This window comes from Watersipora subatra, chromosome 2, assembly GCF_963576615.1.
Source record: "Watersipora subatra chromosome 2, tzWatSuba1.1, whole genome shotgun sequence".
Lineage (NCBI taxonomy): Eukaryota > Metazoa > Bryozoa > Gymnolaemata > Cheilostomatida > Watersiporidae > Watersipora > Watersipora subatra.
In genome coordinates, this window is record NC_088709.1 from 13759113 (window position 1) to 13781017 (window position 21905).

General features: G+C 39.0%; 1 protein-coding gene across 1 annotated transcript in view; it reads right to left on the reverse strand.

Moving 5' to 3' along the window:
• Positions 1-16757, reverse strand: part of LOC137387774 (uncharacterized) — a 67630-nt gene extending 50873 nt beyond the window's left edge. The window contains exon 1 of the mRNA XM_068074286.1: positions 16440-16757. Coding sequence (XP_067930387.1) covers positions 16440-16583 — 144 coding nt within the window. The 5' untranslated portion in view covers positions 16584-16757. The remainder of the gene's footprint in view (positions 1-16439) is intronic.
• Between the last annotated feature and the right edge of the window lie 5148 nt (positions 16758-21905).

Genomic DNA, 21905 nt, shown 5'->3' on the forward strand with positions numbered 1-21905 from the left:
AGAGTAACAATAATAATAATGTGAGTAAAAGATTAGTCAGTGGGTTAAAGTATTCTTTGATGCTCTCTGGAGTCTTTCTTCTTTGACCGCAACTTTGGAGGCGAGACGACGCTGAATGGATTTCAGTTCCCTCAGTTCTTCGAGCATGGTGATAATAATATAATAAAGTATAATGACATGAGACTAGGTATATATATATATATATATATATATACATATATACATACACACATATATATATATGTAACTAACTACTTCCCAACACAAGATGGGCCTGTGAGATGATCACAGCCGTGGCAATGGAGACGATCCATCACTTATTTGCATAATCTATGAGATAATGTTTCAGTGAACGTCTCGGTCTTTCTTCTAACACCTCAGGCTGGGCGATCGCTTCTACTACATCTTCCGCGGAAGCTCCTTGCTCAGTGTACTGTCGCTCTTTTGGGTTTGGCATTAGCGGAGGAAAATCTTCTAAACTAAACAAAGGATCAGGTGCCTTTCTGAGTTTTCTAGCTCCTTTCATGTTAGGATGGCGCACAGGCTCCGGGATAAACGGAGCCTGACCCGCTTCTTCCACACACTCCACAAACGGTTTTAGTCGACCTTCATTCTGAATAGATTCCTGACCATTCCGCTCCAGTTTGTAAGTGTGGTTGGGCCTCACCTCAGTGATTCGGAAAGGACCAACAAATTTAGGACACAGTTTCTCGCTCTGCCCTCTCTTCTTTCTTTTTCGTGTCATGCTAACCAAGTCACCGACTTCGTATAGTGGAGGTTCGTCAGAATCATCTGTTCGAATTTCGAGCTGCTGCTGCCGCAGCTTGTCATGAGCCTCTTGAAGTCGTTCTAGCAATTCTAGGGCATATTGTTGGGTGGTAACATTTTCAGTATCTGTTACCCCATAAACGATTTGATCCGGAAGTCGCGTTTCTCTTCCAAACATAAGATAGTTTGCTGTCTCGCCAGTTGCAGAATGGGGCGAGGCACGGAACCCTCTCATAATTTGAGGCAACAGAAGATCCCAGTCCTCTTGTTGTCTTCCCAACAGAAGACTGCGCAATGAGTCCCCGAGCGTCCGATTCATTCTCTCTACCATACTATTCCCTTGAGGGTGGTAGGGAGTGGTTTTACTTTTGGCTATCTTCCAGAGCCGACAAAGCTCTACCATTAGGGCAGATTGAAATTGTGCGCCTTGGTCGGAGTGTATTTGTTCTGGCAATCCCAGGTAACAGAAGATACGGCTATCAAGTGCTTCTGCTACTACCGGAGCAGTGGCGTCAGGCAGAGGTAGAGCATCTTGCCATCTTGTGAAATGGTCGGTTAAGACCAGAATCCATTGGTTCCCTCGTTCAGTTTGGGGGAATGGCCCTACTAAATCTACAGCCACTTTTTGCCAGGGTCGGCCGCTGTATAGCCGTTGGCGGTTTCCGGACTGTGGAACTTTGCTGTGTTTTGCTAGTTGACAAGTTTCGCAAGTGCGAATGAGCTTGCGAATTTCCGACATCATGCCGGGCCAAAACCACTGCATGCGAACGCGACGAGCAGTCCGCATTATACCACTATGGGTAAGACGATGAGTCTCCCATATAACTGCTTTCCGGGCAGTTGTCGGGCAAACAATACAGTTACGCATTCGCCCGTTTGTCTTCATCTGCAGTACCAGCTTTCCTTTGAGGATCTTCAGAGCGGGTAATAAACTATGTAATTTTCGCAGTTCCCTGCTACCATTTTCTAGTTTTTCTCGGGGAATATCTTGCCCGCTTTCCACTGCTTCGTAGATGTCGGCAACATCACTGGGTTGCTGCTTTTGTAACCTCACAACTTTACCATCTACAGACGGAGAGGTCATAGTAAAAACAGCAGGAGATGATTCCTCAGTTTTTACCGAGTGTGAGGGAGATGAGCCCTCAGTTGTTTTGCCCCCTGGTTCGCTATTTTTAAGAACAGTATTCTCCCATTCAATTTTCGAAGATCCAGGTGATAGTACCGGAGATGATCCAGTACTCCAATCAACGTTATCTGGTGGAAATAGAGATGATCTATTCTGATCCACCAGAAGTTCTGTCACTACCTCAGCTCTGGTTGGACCTCCATCTCGCGTTTCTATTCTTTTGCATTGTCTGCAATCCGAGCAAGTCATCCGACTCAACCCATCCGCATTCCCATGACGGACGCCTTTCCGGTGCTCAATATTGTATTGAAACTCTCCTAGGATTTCCAACCACCGAGCCACCTGACACGAAGGCTCTTTCCTTCTAGCCAACCATATCAATGATGCATGGTCCGTTCGGACGAGGAACTGACGACCATACAGATAGGGTCGAAAGTGTTTAACACACTTAATAACAGCAAGAAGTTCCTTTCTAGTTACGCAATAGTTTCGTTCAGGAGGACTGAACGACTTGCTATAATAAGAAATTACTCTTTCTTTACCATTTTGAACTTGGGACAAAACTCCCCCTATACCTTCGGCACTAGCATCTGTGTCCAGAATGAACGAAAGGCTTGGGTCTGGATACCCGAGAACTTCTGAAGTCACCAAACATTCTTTCAAAGTCTCGAACGATTTCTGACACTCGGGCGACCAACAAAAAGAAGCAGACGTAGATGTTATCCGATTCAAAGGACTAGCAATAACTGAGAAATTTGGAACATACTGGCGGTAATAGCCAGCTGTTCCGAGGAAAGCCTTCAGCTCACGCACACATTTTGGAACAGGCCACCCTTTCACATCTACTATCTTTTCGGGGTTGGTAGCTACACCATCTGCACTCACCACGTGACCAAGGTATTTCACTTCGGCTTTAAAAAGATCACATTTACGAGGCTTCAATTTCAGACCCGCTGCCCGTAGGCGCTCGAATACAGCTGCTAACCGCTCTATATGCGAATCAATATCCTCACTGAACACAATAATATCGTCGAGATACAAAAGCAAGGTTTTCCAGTGAAGACCCCTCATCACCCGCTCCATCAAGCGACTAAAACAAGCAGGAGCAGAGGTGAGCCCGAAGGGAAGCACCGTCCACTTCCACAGCCCATCTCGAGTTACAAACGAGGATTTGTCCTGTGCATCCTCATCTAAGGGAAGCTGCCAGTACCCGGATATCAAATCAAGGGTGCTGAATATCTTACTCCCGGCCAATGCATCAAGACTTTCATCTATTCGCGGCAACGGATGACAGTCTTGTTCTGTGACGGAATTCAATTGGCGGTAGTCAATACAAAACCGCCAGTTTCCATCTTTACGTTTCACCAGGACGACTGGCGAACTCCAAGCACTATTGGACGGGGTGATGAGCCCCTGCTCCGATAGTTCTTTTACCTGCCGCTCAACTTCCGCTTCCTTTTCAGGTCCGAGGCGTCGAGGTGGTTGCTTAATTGGCCGAGTTCCTGGCTTAACCGGTATCGAGTGCTTGATTAAATGTGTCCGGCCAACATCAGCATCAGATCTGCTGAAAACATCCTGAAACTCCATCAGCAGCTTCCCAATACTACGTCTTTCTCTGTCAGTAGTGCAAAGTTTTATTGCTTCCTGATATACAGAGCCCACATGTTCAGGCATAGAGCCTACTGAGAGATGGTCTTCAGTTTGACTGTTACCTTCATTTAACACATTTGTTATTTGACGTACTTCTACCTCTCCATCGCTTGGAATCTCTACCGCATGGAACATCCCCACGCAACTACCTGCATTTATCACGATCGGTGCTCGTGTTATATTAATGCAGCGTATTGGGACTTGCAACTTCTCACCTACTTTTGCCAAGCATGTTCCCAGCAACAACCCAGGAGCAGCCTTGGGATTCTCCTCCCATCTGTCAACTACCCCAACTTCGTTTGTCGTTTTCCCACATGGTCTACCCTTCACTATCATTTCAGAATGGGATGGAATGGTAACTTTGTGAACCACTTGAACTTTGCTCTGCAGTCGATCACCGAACCGATTAGTACACTTCAGCTCTCTGCCTTTCATTTTTAAACTCTGAAGTCTAAAATCCATGACACAAGCATTGTTTTCTAAAAATGGCATTCCTAGTATCGCATCCTCAGTGACGGGGCATACTAAGAATTCAGACACAAAAGCAATATCTCTGAGTCTTCCTGACAACTCGATTGTCCCTGAGATCTCCATCTGACTACCATCTGCGAGTCTTCCTTGAGACTCATATGGCATCAGCTGATCTCTAACTCCTTTAGATATTCTTTCAAACACATGCTGTGATATGATATTAGACGTACAACCAGAGTCTATCAGAAAATGAACAGGTCTGCCCGACACCTTCCCTGGGAGGAAGTAACTGGGGTTGATACGTGTAGGTTCAGTTACCTGTGATGAACGAGGTAACTCCCTATTGGGCCCATCTACCGCCAAAGACAAGAGACTATCCTTGCCATTTTGGGGTGATGTCAATTTAGAAGCGTTGGTAGATTCCTGACTTTTTGACCTATCAGTATTGCCACAGTCAGCAGGCCTTACTGCTGTGGACCATCTCCGTTTCCCGCCTTTAAGGTTTCCGTCTTCAAAGCGGGACAGTTTCTTTTTAGGTGAGGGCCTCCGCACTCATAGCATTGCAAAGGAGTTCTCGATCCATTGTTAGATGCCTGGCCGGAGGATCTACCTGTAGCTGTGGATTTTTGCTGTAAAAGCTGTTGCATAACTTTCGTGTTTGTTTCCATTTGCTGTAACATTTTCTCCATCACCTGCTCCATTGGCGATTTCTTTTCGACAGAAACCTGATCCACTTCTACAGAAGCAACGTGATGTTTTGTTTTTCCCGAGTTATTTCCCACTTGGAAATACTCCTGAGCAGCTGTCACAGCATCAGCTACTGACTCAATTGGAAGCACTAACAAATGGCGTTGAAGCGCATTATGATTTAATGCTCGGGTGAAGGAGTCAATGGCCAAGGTGTTTCGTACTTCCTGACCTGCAGCTGGGTAAGCAATATCAACTAATCGCTCCACCTCAGTTCCTAGTACGTGTAACGATGAGTTACTCTCATACCTTAACTGTCCTAGTTTATCTCTAGCCTGTCTTGGACTAATGCCAAAACGAGCTCGTAGACCTTGAAAGACGATTTCAAGTGTCTCCCCACGACTGCAAGCCGCAGCCGCCCCTTCCAAAGCGCATTTTAGATGTAATAAGGCGGCTCGATCTTCCCATTGATTAGCAGCACTAATATCAATGAACTGCTGCAAATACAATTCAACATCTCCGCTACCATCATACTTAGGTAGTTTAAAAGTTGCCTGTCTATTTAAATTCAAATTACCCAAAGCCTGAGCTAATTGGTCCATATTTGCGCCTCCCGTTGCCATTGGTTCAGGTGACGCTTGACGCCGCCGACGCGGGGGCATTATAAACTATATAGAATCCCACTGCTGCCACCAGTGTGAAGGATTTTCCCTAATACTTTTATATTACTACACCTTCAAGAACTCACGGGCTATAGTTTAAATGCTGTCAGATTAATATTAACCCTAATATTTAAATAGGCCTAGATAGCTACACTAAACTGTGATGAACAGTGTTAGCATAGCCACATAACCCTGAAAGGATGACTTTCGGGTTATTGATATTGCCCACAGCTACACTAAACTGTGATGAACAGTACTAGTGTAACCCCATAACCCCGAAAGGATGACTTTCGTGTTATAATTGCCACTTCAATAACGTAGTCCTATGTAATTGAGACAATCAATTGACATAGGATAATCAACTTGACATAGTGATATGATGACTATGGAAAGTTGTACAAACTCAAACAATATCTGAGATAATCAGATATTGATAGACCAACGCTGTTCGGTGATAAGCCGTTACAGCCTAGAATAGCATAGCATGCGGCTAAAATCTCTTATCCACAATCTAGATTGATAGATATAACAACAAGCTTAATTTCACAGGTTATAATTCCTTTTATTTACTGATTCAGACTAAAACATACCTTGAATATAGAATAAGGCTTAGAATATATTCAGATAAGAGCAGGAAAAAGACTGAGTAAAAATAAGGTAACATATTATTATATACCTTCTAAACATAAATGGTAGACCAATAAACTTAAAGTTTCTATATACTTGGTCCAATCATTATCCTTTCACGTGTAGGCTGTAGTTCCGGAGTCAGCAGAAATTCCAAGCTGACCACCGTTCTTAGCAAACAACATGATTCATAATTTCGTAATTCAAGTCTACCGGTTGTTTGTCATGAAGAAGGCAAAATTCTCAGCCAAACAAAAATGGCCAACATATCGCAGATATTATATATAAATCCATTACATTATTACTGACAAAAATATAAATGATCACTCACAGTAGTAGGCCTATTATGTTCAATAAAAATCACCCAAAGTCCATAGATAAAAAATTAGTAAAAATTCATAGCTGTAATGCATCTAGCATGACTGGCCATTGCTAAAAAAATTGCTATAAAAAATAAGTTTTTGTAAAGCGAAACTACGCTCAGAATGGGTTCAAACATATTTTTACTGGATCGACGCATGCAGATAATTTTTTCCTTGTTAAGTTCAATTACGATACGCTAATTTTTAACTTATTTGCAGACTTTGTACAAATCAGAAACGATTTGTACAAAGTCTGCGAAAACTGCACCAGCGGCTCTTGGCCATAAGGAAATGCTTTGCCGAGTCGTACTATGCGGCTGCGAATCCTACTATGCAGCTGCGAGTCGTACTATGTGACTGCGAGTCGTGCTATGCAGCTGCGAGTCGTACAATGCGGCTGCGAGTCGTACTATGCGACTTCGAATCGTACTATGCGACTGCGAGTCGTACTATGCAGCTGCAAGTCGTACTATGCAGCTGCGAGTCGTACTATGCGACTACGAGTCATACTATGCGGCTGCGAGTCGTACTATGCAACTGCGAATCGTACTATGCGACTGCGAGTCGTACTATGCAGCTGCGAGTCGTACTATGCAGCTGCGAGTCGTACTATGCGATTGCGAGTCGTACTATGCGGCTGCGAGTCGTACTATGCAGCTTGTGGTATTGAAATAGTTAACAGGAGCTTTTCTTGCCGACATGTAAAGTGGCCAACTATTTAATTAAATAAAAAAAATTTATCATAAATGCATTATATTTTTGTCATACTGTTTGTACTTTATATGTATCAGTAAATTGTTTTATTTTTATCTTCCATTATAATAAAACACACACCATTTCTACACTTTTTATTTTATAGAAGACTTTGAGAAAATGAGGCATGAGTAGGGACAAAAATACTGTAGTAGTCTGTAGTAGTTTAATAATAAAGTGGTCTAGACTACTCTATTAATAGAGTAGTCTAGACTACTCTATTAATAGAGCAAACAAAAGAGAAATTTAATATACTTCATGCATTACTCACATCTTAATATATAGATTACTATGCCAAATAATGTAAAAATGCTTAAAACAATGTTTTTTTAATCTTTGAACAGGTTGAAATTATTACTTATACTTGTAATGGAAAAAATAATGTCATGTTTTGTACGAATAACTTATCGGACACCCTTATAGAGCCTTCCAAAACCTTCCGGAACCTTCCACAAGCCTTCGGAACCTTCCACAAGCTTTTGGAACCTTCCACAATCTTATGGAATGGATTGTTGTAAAAATGAAGGTCGACTTGAGTCTATTTAAGATTTTCTCAATTAGTTTAGCGAAAAGGAACTTGCTTATCGAGGTTATATTCAGGAAATTGATAAAAGACTACTAGCAGCGCTTGTCAGCAAGCCATTACTGCTTCATTTGCGCTTGTGTGCCTTCTATTACAACTCTGATTTCCCATTGAGCCAATCACATATTGGCAAACATTTCCTGTTACGAAACAAAAGACAAAGGTCAGTGACCTCATACTCGAAGCTATCACAGTTGGGCAGGGTTGATGGCTTGATGAACTATCAGCGTATGCAATTATTGCTTTGCTCTGGTTAGTGGCAGGAGATAGCAAATGTAAGCTATGAGTTCAGGCTAAAAATGCTGATGTCAATGCTTTATCATGATGTGACACCTTTACATGTACACGTGCAGGCAACATATACGCTTGCGCCTTAAAAATCTGGGTAAACAATTCTCACACCGATCAATATGAAAGTCTAAGATACCATGAGCTAGCTATAACAAGGATAGTGCAGGTTGGCCTTAAATTGTCTGCGTCTTACACAAAAAATCAGACGAATTTCTGCAACGAGATTTGAATTTTTAGAAATTCTAAAAATCAGAAGTAAGCAATCAGTAAAAATAGCAAGGCATGCTTCTGTCGTAGTTGACAATTCTTAAGGCTGGACAATTCTATATCGCCGCATCTCGGTGTTGATGCCACAATACTTTGGTGATTGTCGATGATAACAGTGTTCACACTATCACAAACCTACTTGCGTTTGCGTCAGTGACGTTGTGTTTTCCTTTTTTTTTTAAAGTTTCGCTAAGAAACCTCTTTGATTTAGCGCGACTGAAAATTAATTACTGGTCTCGCAGCGACTATCATAAACGAGAATAAATAAATCACGCTATCAGCGACTGCTAATTACTATCACCGAAATGGTTCATCTTGTACAGGCTGTCCCTGATGTTCGCCGAAATATCGGGCAAGTTTGACAGCTGCAAACTTTTCCGAATGTGTTTTACGAAAATTGATCTTTTAGATGGTCACTCAAATTTTAGAGATGAAAGCTGGAGAAACTGGATGAATATTGAATGAATAATCTAGATAATTTCCAGGTGTTGACACGATGGCAGACGCTGTCGCTAAGTGACAGCGTATTTGCATGTATAAGGAGTACTTCATATTTATGCTGCCTTGCTTCAAAATAAAAACTCGATCATTAAAAATTTATAATTAAAAACGTATAATTAATCATATAAGCATTATAATATGCTTTGGTAAGTATGGACGCTTAGGACAAAAGTGTATACTCATTTTTTGCATCTTTTGTAGGGCAGCCATGATAAGGCTGGTTCATACTATATCACCGTATGTCAGTGTTTTCCTTTCGGCGTCCATCGTCGATTATGTGAACCGTAAACCGATGGCATCGACGAAGCAACGCGGACCCGTCGGGAAAGTTTGCAGCTGTCAAACATCCTTGATCTTTCACCGAGCATCGATGACGGCCTTTCAAATGTGAACTATTTCATAGATGGTAATTCGAAGTCGCTGATAGAGTGATTTATTTCCGTTTGTGACCATTGCTGCAGGACTAGTAATTAATTTCAGTCGCACGAAAACAAAGAGGTTTTTTTCGCGAAAATTAAAAAAGAAAAATGAGAACATTCTGTCACTGATGCAAACGTGGATGGGTATGTGATAGTGTGAACATAGTTATCATTGATGATCACCAAAGTATTGTGGCATCAGCGCTGAGATACGGCGATATATTGTGAACCAGCATTAAGGCTGATAATTGATCTAGAATTTCCCAGCGAGCTTCAGCCTTCCTACTACTTCCAAAACAACTATGGTGGCACCGATGTGTTTACCTGCTTAGCGTTTGTTCACTATAGCTCCAAGTGATTTGCCTGTGTGTGAATCTTTCTCCTAGAGCTGATTGACAGCTTCTAACCGATTATGACATAACGTTGGAGATCACGTAATAAATCCACTGAGACAATTTTAAGGCACTGCATTCTTTCTTGTTGCCACATGTCGGATTCAAAAATATTATGTCCGCTGTATAGTTGATCCACGTCAAAGAATGTCGTTTTTTTGACAGATAGTACAAGTATTTTCAATAAAACTTGCCAATAGTTTTAAAAACTTGTATATGATAGTAATATAAATACCCAGTACTTTTTGTCACCCAGTCAAAAGTATTAGTAAATTAGTTTAGGCCGCTTTCGGATCCTCTAGCAATGCCCAAGAGCAGTGCTTCCCTACTTCATCGCTGAACCCCCTACAACAGATGAGGGTAATATCTCACTCTTGTTTGGAGTTTTTGGAGTTCGCTATAACTTTTAGCAAGCCTTTTGAAAACTTTTTGCAAACTGATTCGAGGAGAAAGACCGAGAGCGATGCTGTTCTCGAAAGTGGCCTCTCACATACTTGGCCATGCAGTGTAGTGGCCATCAAAAACTGACTCGTATGCTCGTATCACAAACATTGCTCGTATCTCAAGGAAGAAATTTGCTAGAAAGTCAGCTCGTATCTCGAGTTTCTCTCATGTTGGGCCCTCGTATGTAGAGGTATGACTGCCGTAATTCTCCAAAAGCTGTGAGTGGTATGTAGTTGGAATCGGAATTTTTTTCGATGATGATGCCGTGCCGAATTCCGAATAACTTGTGACAACCTTGAATAATTTTGTAAAGAAGTGTGATGCATTGGCAATGGGGTTAACTTAAAGCCCTGGCGATGATTTTTTTTAAATTTGGAACTCGGCTATGTTTACTACTTCTGCCTAGCGGCTAGGTTTTAATTTGAGGTAGTAGTTATTCTTTCTTGTGTTAAAAATAGAACTAATTATTCGCGAAATTTAATAATTCGCGGAATTGACTGTACACGAAATCGTGAATTATTAAATCTATCGACTATGTTCATCCTATAGAGTAGTTACTTCAATCGCATATTTCTACACATAAGGAACTCCAGAGTACGCTTAGTAAGATGCCCTTCAAAGCGTTGCGGCAGTCTCTTGGCCTTTTTAATGCCTTTTTATCTTCTCGTGTTGGAGGTTGACATTGTTAATGTGAACTTCAGTTTATTTTTGTGAATGAAACTTCTGCGGACTCACTATGACGCCATGGAAGACAGAAAGGGTAAATATACATAAACCAAACCGAAACCTTCAACATTTTAATCTTTGGCTGAGAAAAACTACCAAGTTGCCATTTTTTGCGATTGCTAAAGTTGAAAAAAAAATTGCAACTGAAGCCTGAGCTGCAATCGAATATTTTCAATAACGCTCGATATGATTGGACAAGATAGAATCAATTCTTTCATTTGATTGGACAACTAATTTATTATTAACGAATGACCTAGAACCTCTTCACCAACGGTTGGTTGAATCACATTTCAAAATGCCACAAGTATAATCGAATAACAGTAGAATAGATAATAGCTGGAACGAAGATAATTTTCAAGGTCACTGCATGCTAACTTCTGCTGCTTCACATGAAATAAGTGCTTTGAAAGCTTTAGCTTAGTTGTCAATATGACTCATCGAAATCATTTCCATTCTGTAAATAATCAATGAACTATCTCTAATTATGAATAGCAAAACAACTACAACTGTAGAATAAATGGAATGTTCTGGTGCCCTTGTCAGCAGGTAATCACTATGTTTCCATGACACGCATGATGCGATGCGCATTCGGAGTTGTGCGTAAGTTGTGTTACCATACAATTAAGTGTTTCTATGGACATTGCAAGATGCATTTAACGCCTAGGCTTCAGTGAAAATACTTATACTGTGTAGCTAATTATTGACCCTACAGATTAATAAATAGCAGTTCTGTCATTCTTGGCAGCATTTCGAACTGCTGAAATTGAAATAAAAATGACTGAAACGTAAAAATATTTATATGGAATAGTCTGCGCGATATTTTAATGTGCATCATTAGCAAATGCCGTTTCCATCATTAACAAGCATGAAGCAATCGATGAAGATTTGCGAGAAACAAAACTCGCTTAACTTGCGCATTTATGCCGTTTCCATGATGCGGATATCTTACGGATTGACTCAAGCTTATGCATCATGCGTGTCATGGAAACATATAGTGATACAAACATCAAGCCATTAATTAAGAACATTTTAGATAGAAGGAGCAACCCTTTAGTTTTTTAAAACTTTTTGTAAGACAAAACAATCCATGAAAATAATATTTTCACTTAATTGATAGTTAGCAAGCCTTAGCTTGCTTTTTATCACTATAAAGTAGCTCTTCCAACTTTTGCAATTTTTTTTGACAATCTCAAAAATCCTTGCCTTTAGCAACGATTGGGGAAAAAACGTTAAGGGCGTAGAATACCTACTTTTAACTCTTTCATTACCGCATTAAATTCGCTATTCTGACCAAATTAATTCAAAAGGACTTTTGAAAAATCAATACACCATTAGTATTTAAGCAATATCTTGAGAATCAATCCATATTTTGTTTTACTGTAAAATGCATCTTATTCAGAACGAAATTTTCTACAAAATAAGTATAAAATATTTTATTGACTCCCACTCTCACCAAATTTTTGACGCTTCCTTTGCATTGAACGAACGCGGTGAATTTTTGATCGCCACGTTGATAGCGACCTGGTTTTCTCGTTTGAAAAATAATTTGAAATGGAATTGCTTAGTAACTGCTATTGCTTGGAATTGCTTGGCAACAAGGTTGTTTCGTTGGAGACCAAATTTGATTGGTCTAGCTAATGTGTAGGCTTCGTAATGAAAAGAAAAGTGAAACGCTATTGATAAGCAGATACATCTGTTTACGGTCTGTACTTATATTGCCACGACACCCGATACATCGATGCATCGGCTTCGGTAGCGAGAAAGTTGAATAGAAAGAGTAAAAGTACTATTTTTCCGTACGAATGGCTGATACATACTATGAGCATGTAGCCAATTAATTCTTCCTTCCTGTCAACATCCAACAACGGTGATCAATTACTGGCAAAACATAATGAAATTCCTAAAAGTGACTGATATGAACAACCAAGGGCAGTCTTTAGTATAAACCAGATCTCACCCTTTAAATACTAAACCAGCAAAGGGATCCATTGTAGGAGATGCTCTCCTAAAAACTGGTTCACGCTGTATCCTACATTTTCCTTTCGGTAGCCATCATCGATTATGTGAACCATAAAGCGAAAGGCATCGGCGAAGCAACGGATATGCATCGGGAAAGTTTGCAGTTGTCCAACTTTCCCGATATTTTGCCGAGCATCGACGACCGCCTTTACAATGTGAACCATTTCACCGATAGTAATTCGCAGATACCGTGATTTATGTTTTTCTTATTGTGACAGTTGCTATGGGATTAGCATTTGATTTGATCATGCAAAAACAAAGAGGTGTCTTCATGAAAAATTAAAAAGAAAAATGCTGATGCAAACGCGGATGGGTTTGTGATAATGTGAACATCGTTATCATCGACGATCACCGAAGTATTGTGGCAGCAGCACTGAGATACGGTGATGATGTGTGAACCAGCCTTACAGATAAATGCCATTGGACAAGCTTAATCTTCAAGATCAAACCTCTTAGATCTGAGCGTTTCCTGTCATCTGAGAATGGTACGAAATATGAAGCTTCAATGCATGGAAATTCCGTGTATAACAACATTCTTTCTAAGCAAGTCCTGGCCAGCTCATGCATGAAAGCAAAAGCCGAAGTAATCAAGGCCCTCCTATGTAAGAGAGGATCTCAACACTACTTCCTAGTAACTAGTAATTACGCTAACTAACTACTTGGTGCACGCAGCCGTTGATGCAAGTTTACGCGCAGTGATTTTTCGAAAACTTCTCCCTTAGATTGGCTACTGACTCAAGCCTGTGACAGCTTACAAAAGAGATGGTCAAATATCCTTGGCAATATCTTGAATGACTCAAACAGGCAACTTTTGCTTCAATATTTTAGTATTATCTGTAAATTTATTTTTACTAAAATTTAACTAATAGGTTTATATTAAGGGAGAGCGTCTGCTGTAAATTTTGATTGCAAAGCATCAATTTTAACTCTAAGTGACTCACAATTTTGAATAAAAATGCTATAAAACCTACAAAAAACAAGAAACTTTAATGCCAGGATTGAGCTTCGATTTAAAGTTAGGCTGGTTCATACTGCTACATTATGTTGGGGTTGTCCTCTCATTGACTATTTGTCCACTATGTGCACCATAAACTGATGACATCACCGAGGCAACGCGGATGTCGAAAAACATTGCGACTGTCAAACTTTCCTGATAGTTCGCCGTGCATCCACAACAGTCTGCGCAATGCGTACCTCTTCGGCGATGATTATTGGCTGTCGCAGATTGCTCGATCTATTATTCCATTCATGATAGTTGCTGCGGGACTAGGATTCCATTGTTTCCACGAACGCAATGTATAACGGAAAATGTTATTCTGTGGATATCTTTATTCAGATATAAACAATAGATATGTAATAATAAAGATATACCAAATGACTCACTCTAACAATAGAGATATGCCATATGACTCACTCTAACAATAGAGATATACCAAAGACTCACTTTAATGAAAACTGGGTGAAATTTAAAGTAACCTCACTTATATAATATTTGTATTCTTGCTTTAGTTAGAGGTCTCCAGTTTTTATATTATCAGTGCGTAGTTGAAATTATACAAAAGTTATAATTAAATCATGACAAAATATTTCGGCTAAATTAAGGCAGCAATAAGGCGTACTTGTAGTTAACATGAAGAGGGCTGAATTGCATGCATAGCATATGTTGAGTATGCCGTAAAAGGTCGATCTCTTTGAAGTCGTGAAATATCACAATGTTTTTATCACCGCTTGCTATCGCCATATTTCTATGGATTTCAATAAATCCAAACTTCTTGTTAGTTATAACAAAAGATGTTCTGTAATTTAAAATAAGCTGAAAATAATACTCAGGGGGTAAAAATTATTTGAGCACTTTCATATAGCACGGCAGCTTCTAACCAAATATCTGGCAGTACAACAACTTTTTTGAGTAGCCTCGCCTCCACTCACATCACTCCTTGAAACAGATGTTTATCATATATACAAACCACTAATCATCTATCCTCTCCCCACTGGCTGCCTGTCAGTATGTTTAGTACCATCGACTAAAGGCTGGTTCACACTATATCACCGTATGTTGGAGTTGTCCTTTCGGCATTCATCCTTGACTATGTCGACCGTGGACCGATGGATACACCGCAAATACATCGGGAAAGTTTGCAGCTGTCAAACTTTTCCGATACTTCGCAGAGCATCCACGACTGCCTGTACAATGTGCACCATTTCGGTGATGGTAATTAACGGTTCCGGACAGCGTGATTTACTAGTATTTGATTCAATCACGCGAAAATAAAGAAGTTCCTTTGAGAAAAATTAAAAAGAAAAATGAGAACACTACGTCACAGAGTATTCGCTGTCAAACCAGCCTTCAACCGTGTTTTCACCTGAGCAGCATATGCTGATCGCCATAGCAGCATATGCTGATCGCCATAGCAGCCAGCTAGAGAAACAATCATGTGACATTTACAAAGCGCAGAGAGCTAGGTAAATGACCTATATGTAGGATTTTCGAACTTGATACTAAAGCTCTCACCCCCAGGTAGCCAATTGACTGAGTTTAAAAAGATCCTTAACAATGGCAATAAGATACATTTAGATGTACTATTATACTACTGGCCAATGTGTGATGCAAATAGTTAGATTGCTAACTTTTGCAATAAAGCAAGAGGTTACAAACAGGTTATAGATTTGGTAGGACAGTTCAAAGGCCAGGTGTCAATCTGCAGCAGACGCTGCAATAACAGGTGAACTTCCTATAATGTAAATTCCATTTAAGGTAAAGAATTCATGCAATTTTCGTTTCGTACCACGTAAAAAATTCCATATAGCATAAAGTATCAAGTCTGTGCAAATTCTCAAATTTAGTTTAATTAAAGAACAAGAGTCCCATAGCTAGCCTTAAATGTACTGTATTCTTTCTTGACGTACTTGGGAGAGATAATGATAGGGGTTTATGGGGCATCTATTATATAGTTTGGGAAAATCTGGAAACGTATTAGGCGATTGACTTGTATTTTACTGTTCGTATAACATTAAAACCTTATAACGTAAATGTTCTTGTAACATAGTATTTATCCTGTGGGAGTGTCTACTGTAGTTATTTTTGTAATGAAACTATCTTATTATAGCTGTGATCACAATCAACTGTATTTAACTAGCATAGGCGATGTCCATACCAGTGTAAAGCTATGTAGTATGTTTAAACATCCTGTGATCATAGGAGGTGCCTAGACGTACATAAACTATTTAGGATGAATTTGAGCATCGCTGGTCCTAACACTTTAGTTTACTAAACTCCCATGCTGGTAGTAACTGGCCGCACAATAGAACATGACAAACAAAGGCAGTCATGAGACGAGACGCAGCTTAGATGTGACTGATAGAGTTCAATGACCTCTAACAATTTCTTATCCACTAACCATACCCTGCACACTACATGCCTTGATCAGGGAAGAACTAGTGTTTTTAAATCTTACTTGTTAGTTTATTAGTTGCATCAGTTATAGACAAGCGACTATTACCAGGAATAGATTTAGACTAAAACCTACATAAAAACTGATATCAGTAGTATTGCACATCTTCGACAAAAACGATCTTTGGAATAAGTTATATAACTCTATGTAAAACTAAATTGACTAATTTCCTGGCCCGCTAGCAACAGCTAAGTGTTCCACTCATAGGAGTGCTAGTTAAAATGTTAGATTCTACTAACCTGTTCAATTATATGCGATAATTTGACATCAAACATGAGAAAACCATCAGATGTTCGACGAGCGACTATTTCATGTTGAGGAGAAGAACGACCTGACATAATGAAATGGCGACGAGCAGAAGAAGCGCGAGCATCTGCAACCATCTCCAGCAGACTAAGCAATGATGATAACTAACCAGATTCGTGTCCAATGGCCAGTGCAGGCTTTGTCATCGCTTCGAGTAACCCAATGACTGCCGAGCAATGACTCACTGTTGATCTCTTACCCTGCTTAGACAGCCAAGCTCAACTTACTCCCAGATAGACGGCAAGTCGTGCAGGCTAAAGATAGGCTGATGTCATTGGCCTAAGCAGAGAATGACGTGTAGTGGACAAGTGATTGCATCTAGCGAGCGTAACGAGTGCGCGCTGTTAGTTTAACGGCAGGGGCGTATAAACAAATTTTGTGTAATTATCAAGCAGCCTTTTACTTTTCTGTGTCCTCTGTACCATTTCCGATAAAATCTTTAAACAATTTTTCAACTTGTAATGTGTAAAATTTTCATAAAAGAGGACATTATTAAATAATAATGGCTATTTAAGGTCAATAAACAGAGATAACCCATTCAGGTTAAGCAGGGCCACTGCTGAAGCGATTTGATACGCCAGACTAACCTTTTATCGAGGTTATTGACCTCAGCTTGATTAATCTACTATTAAAAGGAATACATATGAGCCGGCTATCGCGTTTTATTGATTTCCTGATTAGGAAGCACTTTATGTTCAGAAACTCTTTGCTTGCCCCCATTGCCTGAAAAGTCAGGCATCAAAAGCCAGCAACAGTGCTAACTTACTGATGCCAGCAAAGGTATTTGTATCCGTATAAAGGACAAAATATATGATCAATTCATTGGTCCAGCAATTTTTAAATTTCACAGGGACAGACAACTTCTCTATATAGTTTGTTAGTTATAAATCTATAGGCTATACATAAATTGTAAAAATTGCTTCCTCACTCAGATTAACCCAAGTGGGTAGTAATATCTACTCAAGTTCTGGTCTCCTACCAGATACCTGGGTGTTTGAACATTCACCTCAATATCCTAGCCGTTCACACTATCACACTTTTTTGCAACTCCCTTGTGTTGATTGTTGCAGCTATTATTGCACCCAAAGCTCCGATGACAAATGGAATTACAGTTGTTCTTGCATGTCAGCACTTTTCAATCTCCTCTCCGAGTGGCAGATATTTCTCAACTTTTTCTTTTTCTTTGCTAGCAATGTTGTAGTCATCGGGTACTGCTATATCTATTATAGTAGCCTTCTAGCTCTCCTGGACCACCACCCCGAAAGCTGGCTAGTTTTTCAAGATATGTTTGTCTGTCTGGGACGTAGAAGTCCAGGAGTATCTTAGCATCGTCATTCTCATTGACCTTCCCTGGAGCTTCCTACCAGTGTTGCGGTTTATTGAGGCCATACTTACTGCATAGACATCTGTATACTACACATGTGATATAATTGTGAGGCTTAGCATATGCATACCCGCTCAGTATATGCGCATCAGACTAGCTACTTGCATCCACTTGCACGGTCTTGAGTAGACTTGGAGGATCTCAGGTGCATCTTTGCACAGTCTGCATCTAGGATCCTTTCTAGTGTGATAGATCTGTCTTCAAATTATATATATAGTACAACCCATAGACATATATATATATATATATATATATATATATATATATATATATATATATATATATATATATATATATATATATATATATATATATATATATATATACATGTATATGTATATCTATCTCTGTTTTTATATATTTATAGAATTATACCTTATATTCGTATATGTAATTTATAGACTTCCTTCTGTCAACTGCAAATTTGTTTCAGAAAGTTTCATAAACGCATGATATTGCAAAAGTAAGCCATGGAGTTATCAAGCTACATAGAGTTGTCTGTCCCTGGGTGGTGGTAAAACCACCATACCAAAGAATCATTGACATATTTTGTTCTTTATCTGAGATTTCTCATCATCAGCTTGTAAAAACTAACACCATGGAGAGGAAGTATTTCAACATTCAGTAAGTCAACCTACATAGGGCAAACGAATGCATAATTATAGAAAAAAGCCTGTCAGCCAGTATCAATCTGCTACAAAATAAACCTTTATCATTATCTGTCTCCGTAGCCAACAAAAATGTACCAGCTGTCAATGCCTCAGCATGAAAAAGTTATTTACTAGGGGAAATGGCGTTGTAAGATGTTTGTTATTGAGAGAACAAATACACCGGAGTGGTATCGTTATAGATCACATGTTTACACTCATGCGTGTCAGCTAGCAGATCCTTGGCTGCGCCACTAATTAGAAACATATTTTTGGTGGTGGCTGCTAATAAGGGTGCTTTTGGATCTCCTATGCGTACTCCAGAGGGGTAGATGTGACGAAATATCAAGAAATATCTATTTTTGAATGACCTACATTATAAGCATTCTTTCGTCTTAAGACTCTCCATAAACACAAAGGTATTCTTTACATCCTGCTTTCGTAGTAATTACCCTATCAATGACCCAGTGAACGAGTCCAATAAAAACATTTTTAGCATCTGCTGATCAAGTCTGCTTTATGCAAATAGTTAGTTACTAGCTGTGCTATCCGGTATTGCCCAGGTATTAACGATCAGCTTATAAACAATGAGAGATAATGAGAGTTGCCTGACGCTCACTATTAGCATGGCACATTGTCAATGAAAAATTTCAGTAAGCTTACTAATAAGAGCTACGGTTTCCATGGAGCTACGCTATGACTCTACGCCATGACCTAAAGCGCTAGCCTATTTGCTTCCATATAGATACATATATTGCTTATCAAATCGACCAAGCTCTGTGGTTCAGTGTTAGTAAGGCAGTCAACTGGGGAACGGGAGGTACAGAGATCAACTCTTCTGCTATACGAATCCTTTATCCCAAGGTTTTAATAGCTATAGCTGAACACGCATATACACACAAACTTCGAGAAATGTATATATAAATTGTAGCTTGCAAGCATGAGTCTAAAGAATTTATAAAGGAACATACAGAAATGAGGTCACATATTTTACCGACGCTACGACACACATGGGGACTTATTAAATATCAATGGACTCTACCCGACTCGACTGTCATGCGCCCCCAAAGTACTCTGACAAAGGCAAAAAACTGAAGTCGACCTATGCTTTTTCAGACTTCACTTTGCAGAGTTTCCATTGTCTGTACAAAATCCAGGGTGGAGACGATTGTCCGATGAGACCGTGTTTGTCTGAAGAATAACAACTTTGACCGATAAGTGGCTCTCACGATAGACGATGTAGATGTAAATGTAAACGGATGAGTTTTTCACACACCTTGCCAATGTTTAGTTTGTTGATGTTACCGTTATTAATATTATACTGTACTCTATTGCGGTTATAACCATATTATACTTTCTATACACTGCATATGCATATTGTACCATATTGTAGCCGACAAGTATGCGTACGAGACAATATGGACTGTTTAATGTACGGTACAGCACTCACTTTTCAGTTTTCGGACGTTTTCAATGTCTAGACAGTCCAGTTTGTATGTTCTGTAATTTTCCTACAATTGTGAAGAAAGCTCAATTTAAATCCAAAAATCTTTTTTCAGTATTTGTGCCATCAGCTCCGATTTCACCAGCATGTGAAGAAGATTGATGTCACGATGTTATAGCCTGATCTATAGACTTAGAGCTAATAACAGTCCTTGGTAAGTATCACTAATGCTCATCTTATTATCAAGTTTTAGAATTATCATTGTTATCTTGTTATTAATATGAATTTTTATTACTTCGTCTATTTATTCATGATGCAGTATAAATAATGATCAAACGTTTCTGAAAATCATTTATTAGTTAAATATTGATCGAACAGAGTGAAGATTGATCAATAGCAATACCTACAGTGCCAGTTGTCTGTGATGGTTGGTAGACCAACCAAGTCAAGTATGCAAAGCAGCAAATACTAGTTATATTGTTCCTATAGTATGTTAGTCAAGTGTACTTTTTGTCTGTAAAATATATACTTTTTAGGAGGATAATTCATGTATAAGACGTTTGCAGTGATACATTTGTCTATTCATTGTGTTTCACCAAGTACATTATGGTGCAGTCTAGTTAGAGAACATAATGATGGTCCCCAGTTTCAGGCAAGTCTTTCAGATTTTCTGTTCAGAACATTAAAGTATAAAATAGTATTCTATTAGATTGCCTCTATTTGGAGTTCATGTGTTCGTCTTTGCTTCCAAAACTACTTAGAGCCTAAGCCTTTAAAAGAAAGTATTTTTTAGCAAGAAAATGCCACCAGAATACAATGTAGAGGCACCAATCTTGACATCAGCTTGGCCAATGTGTGACCGAAAAATGCCTTCTGTAAGTCCCCGACCAACAGCTTGTATACAAAATGTTGTTGTATTAAAAACTGTTATTTGATCTACTGACATCAAAATCATTGCTGAACAATCAAATTATTATAAAAGAATTATAAAATGCTGTCAGTTAATCTTTAATAATCAATAATATATCTTCTATTGATGATGCGAAGACCAATAGATTTGATGTAGTAGACACTGTTCAAATTTTAGAATCATCTCATATAGAGTACGCATTGAGAGTAAGCTTCAATCCCGCTTCTATTGAAATTAATAGTTGGAAAGCATGATCTTTCTAACACATACTTCTGTGTGCTATACACTTTCCAATAGATCTGAGATCTAATGGATTGTGTTTGTTTGATATGTATATACGGTATATGTCGATATATCATGAATCTAAAATGAAATTAAATGAAGAATAAATAATAAAAGGCGACGGCGTATTTGGTAGTATATTAGAATAACATTCAATATATACAATATATATACAAATAATACATAGCAGGCAAATGACAATAAGCATGACTATGTAACAGATATAAAAAAGAAATATGAATACATTTGAATAAGACCAGCATTTGAATGGAGACACAGCATTAAATATAAGAATGATAATAAAATAAAAAAGGCATTCTGTATCGTAATGATATTAGTAAAAAATAGAATGTGTTACCTTGTTAGCATTTTCTCTAGAAATGCAATAAAGATTGTCCTTGCTGTGATATATAACATAATAAGTATTCTTGATTGCGCTTTATGATACCCCTTTACTTTAGCTCCCGTGAGTAATGTGTATATTACTCATCGTCAAATATAGCCTACTGATAGTAAAACACAAGTTACTAGCTTGAGTTATACAATATGAATGCTTGAGGTAGTCAAAAAGTAGTCAAGTATTGCTGCTGATTGCCAACGAATCACAATTCCGATTACAAACCAAATAGGCTACATAAGAGTTGAAACTCTTATACTCCCATACTCTAAACGGAGACAAGGTTGGGTGAAATCAAAACTCTATGAGTGAAAGTGCTTTGTTTGCTGTTTTTT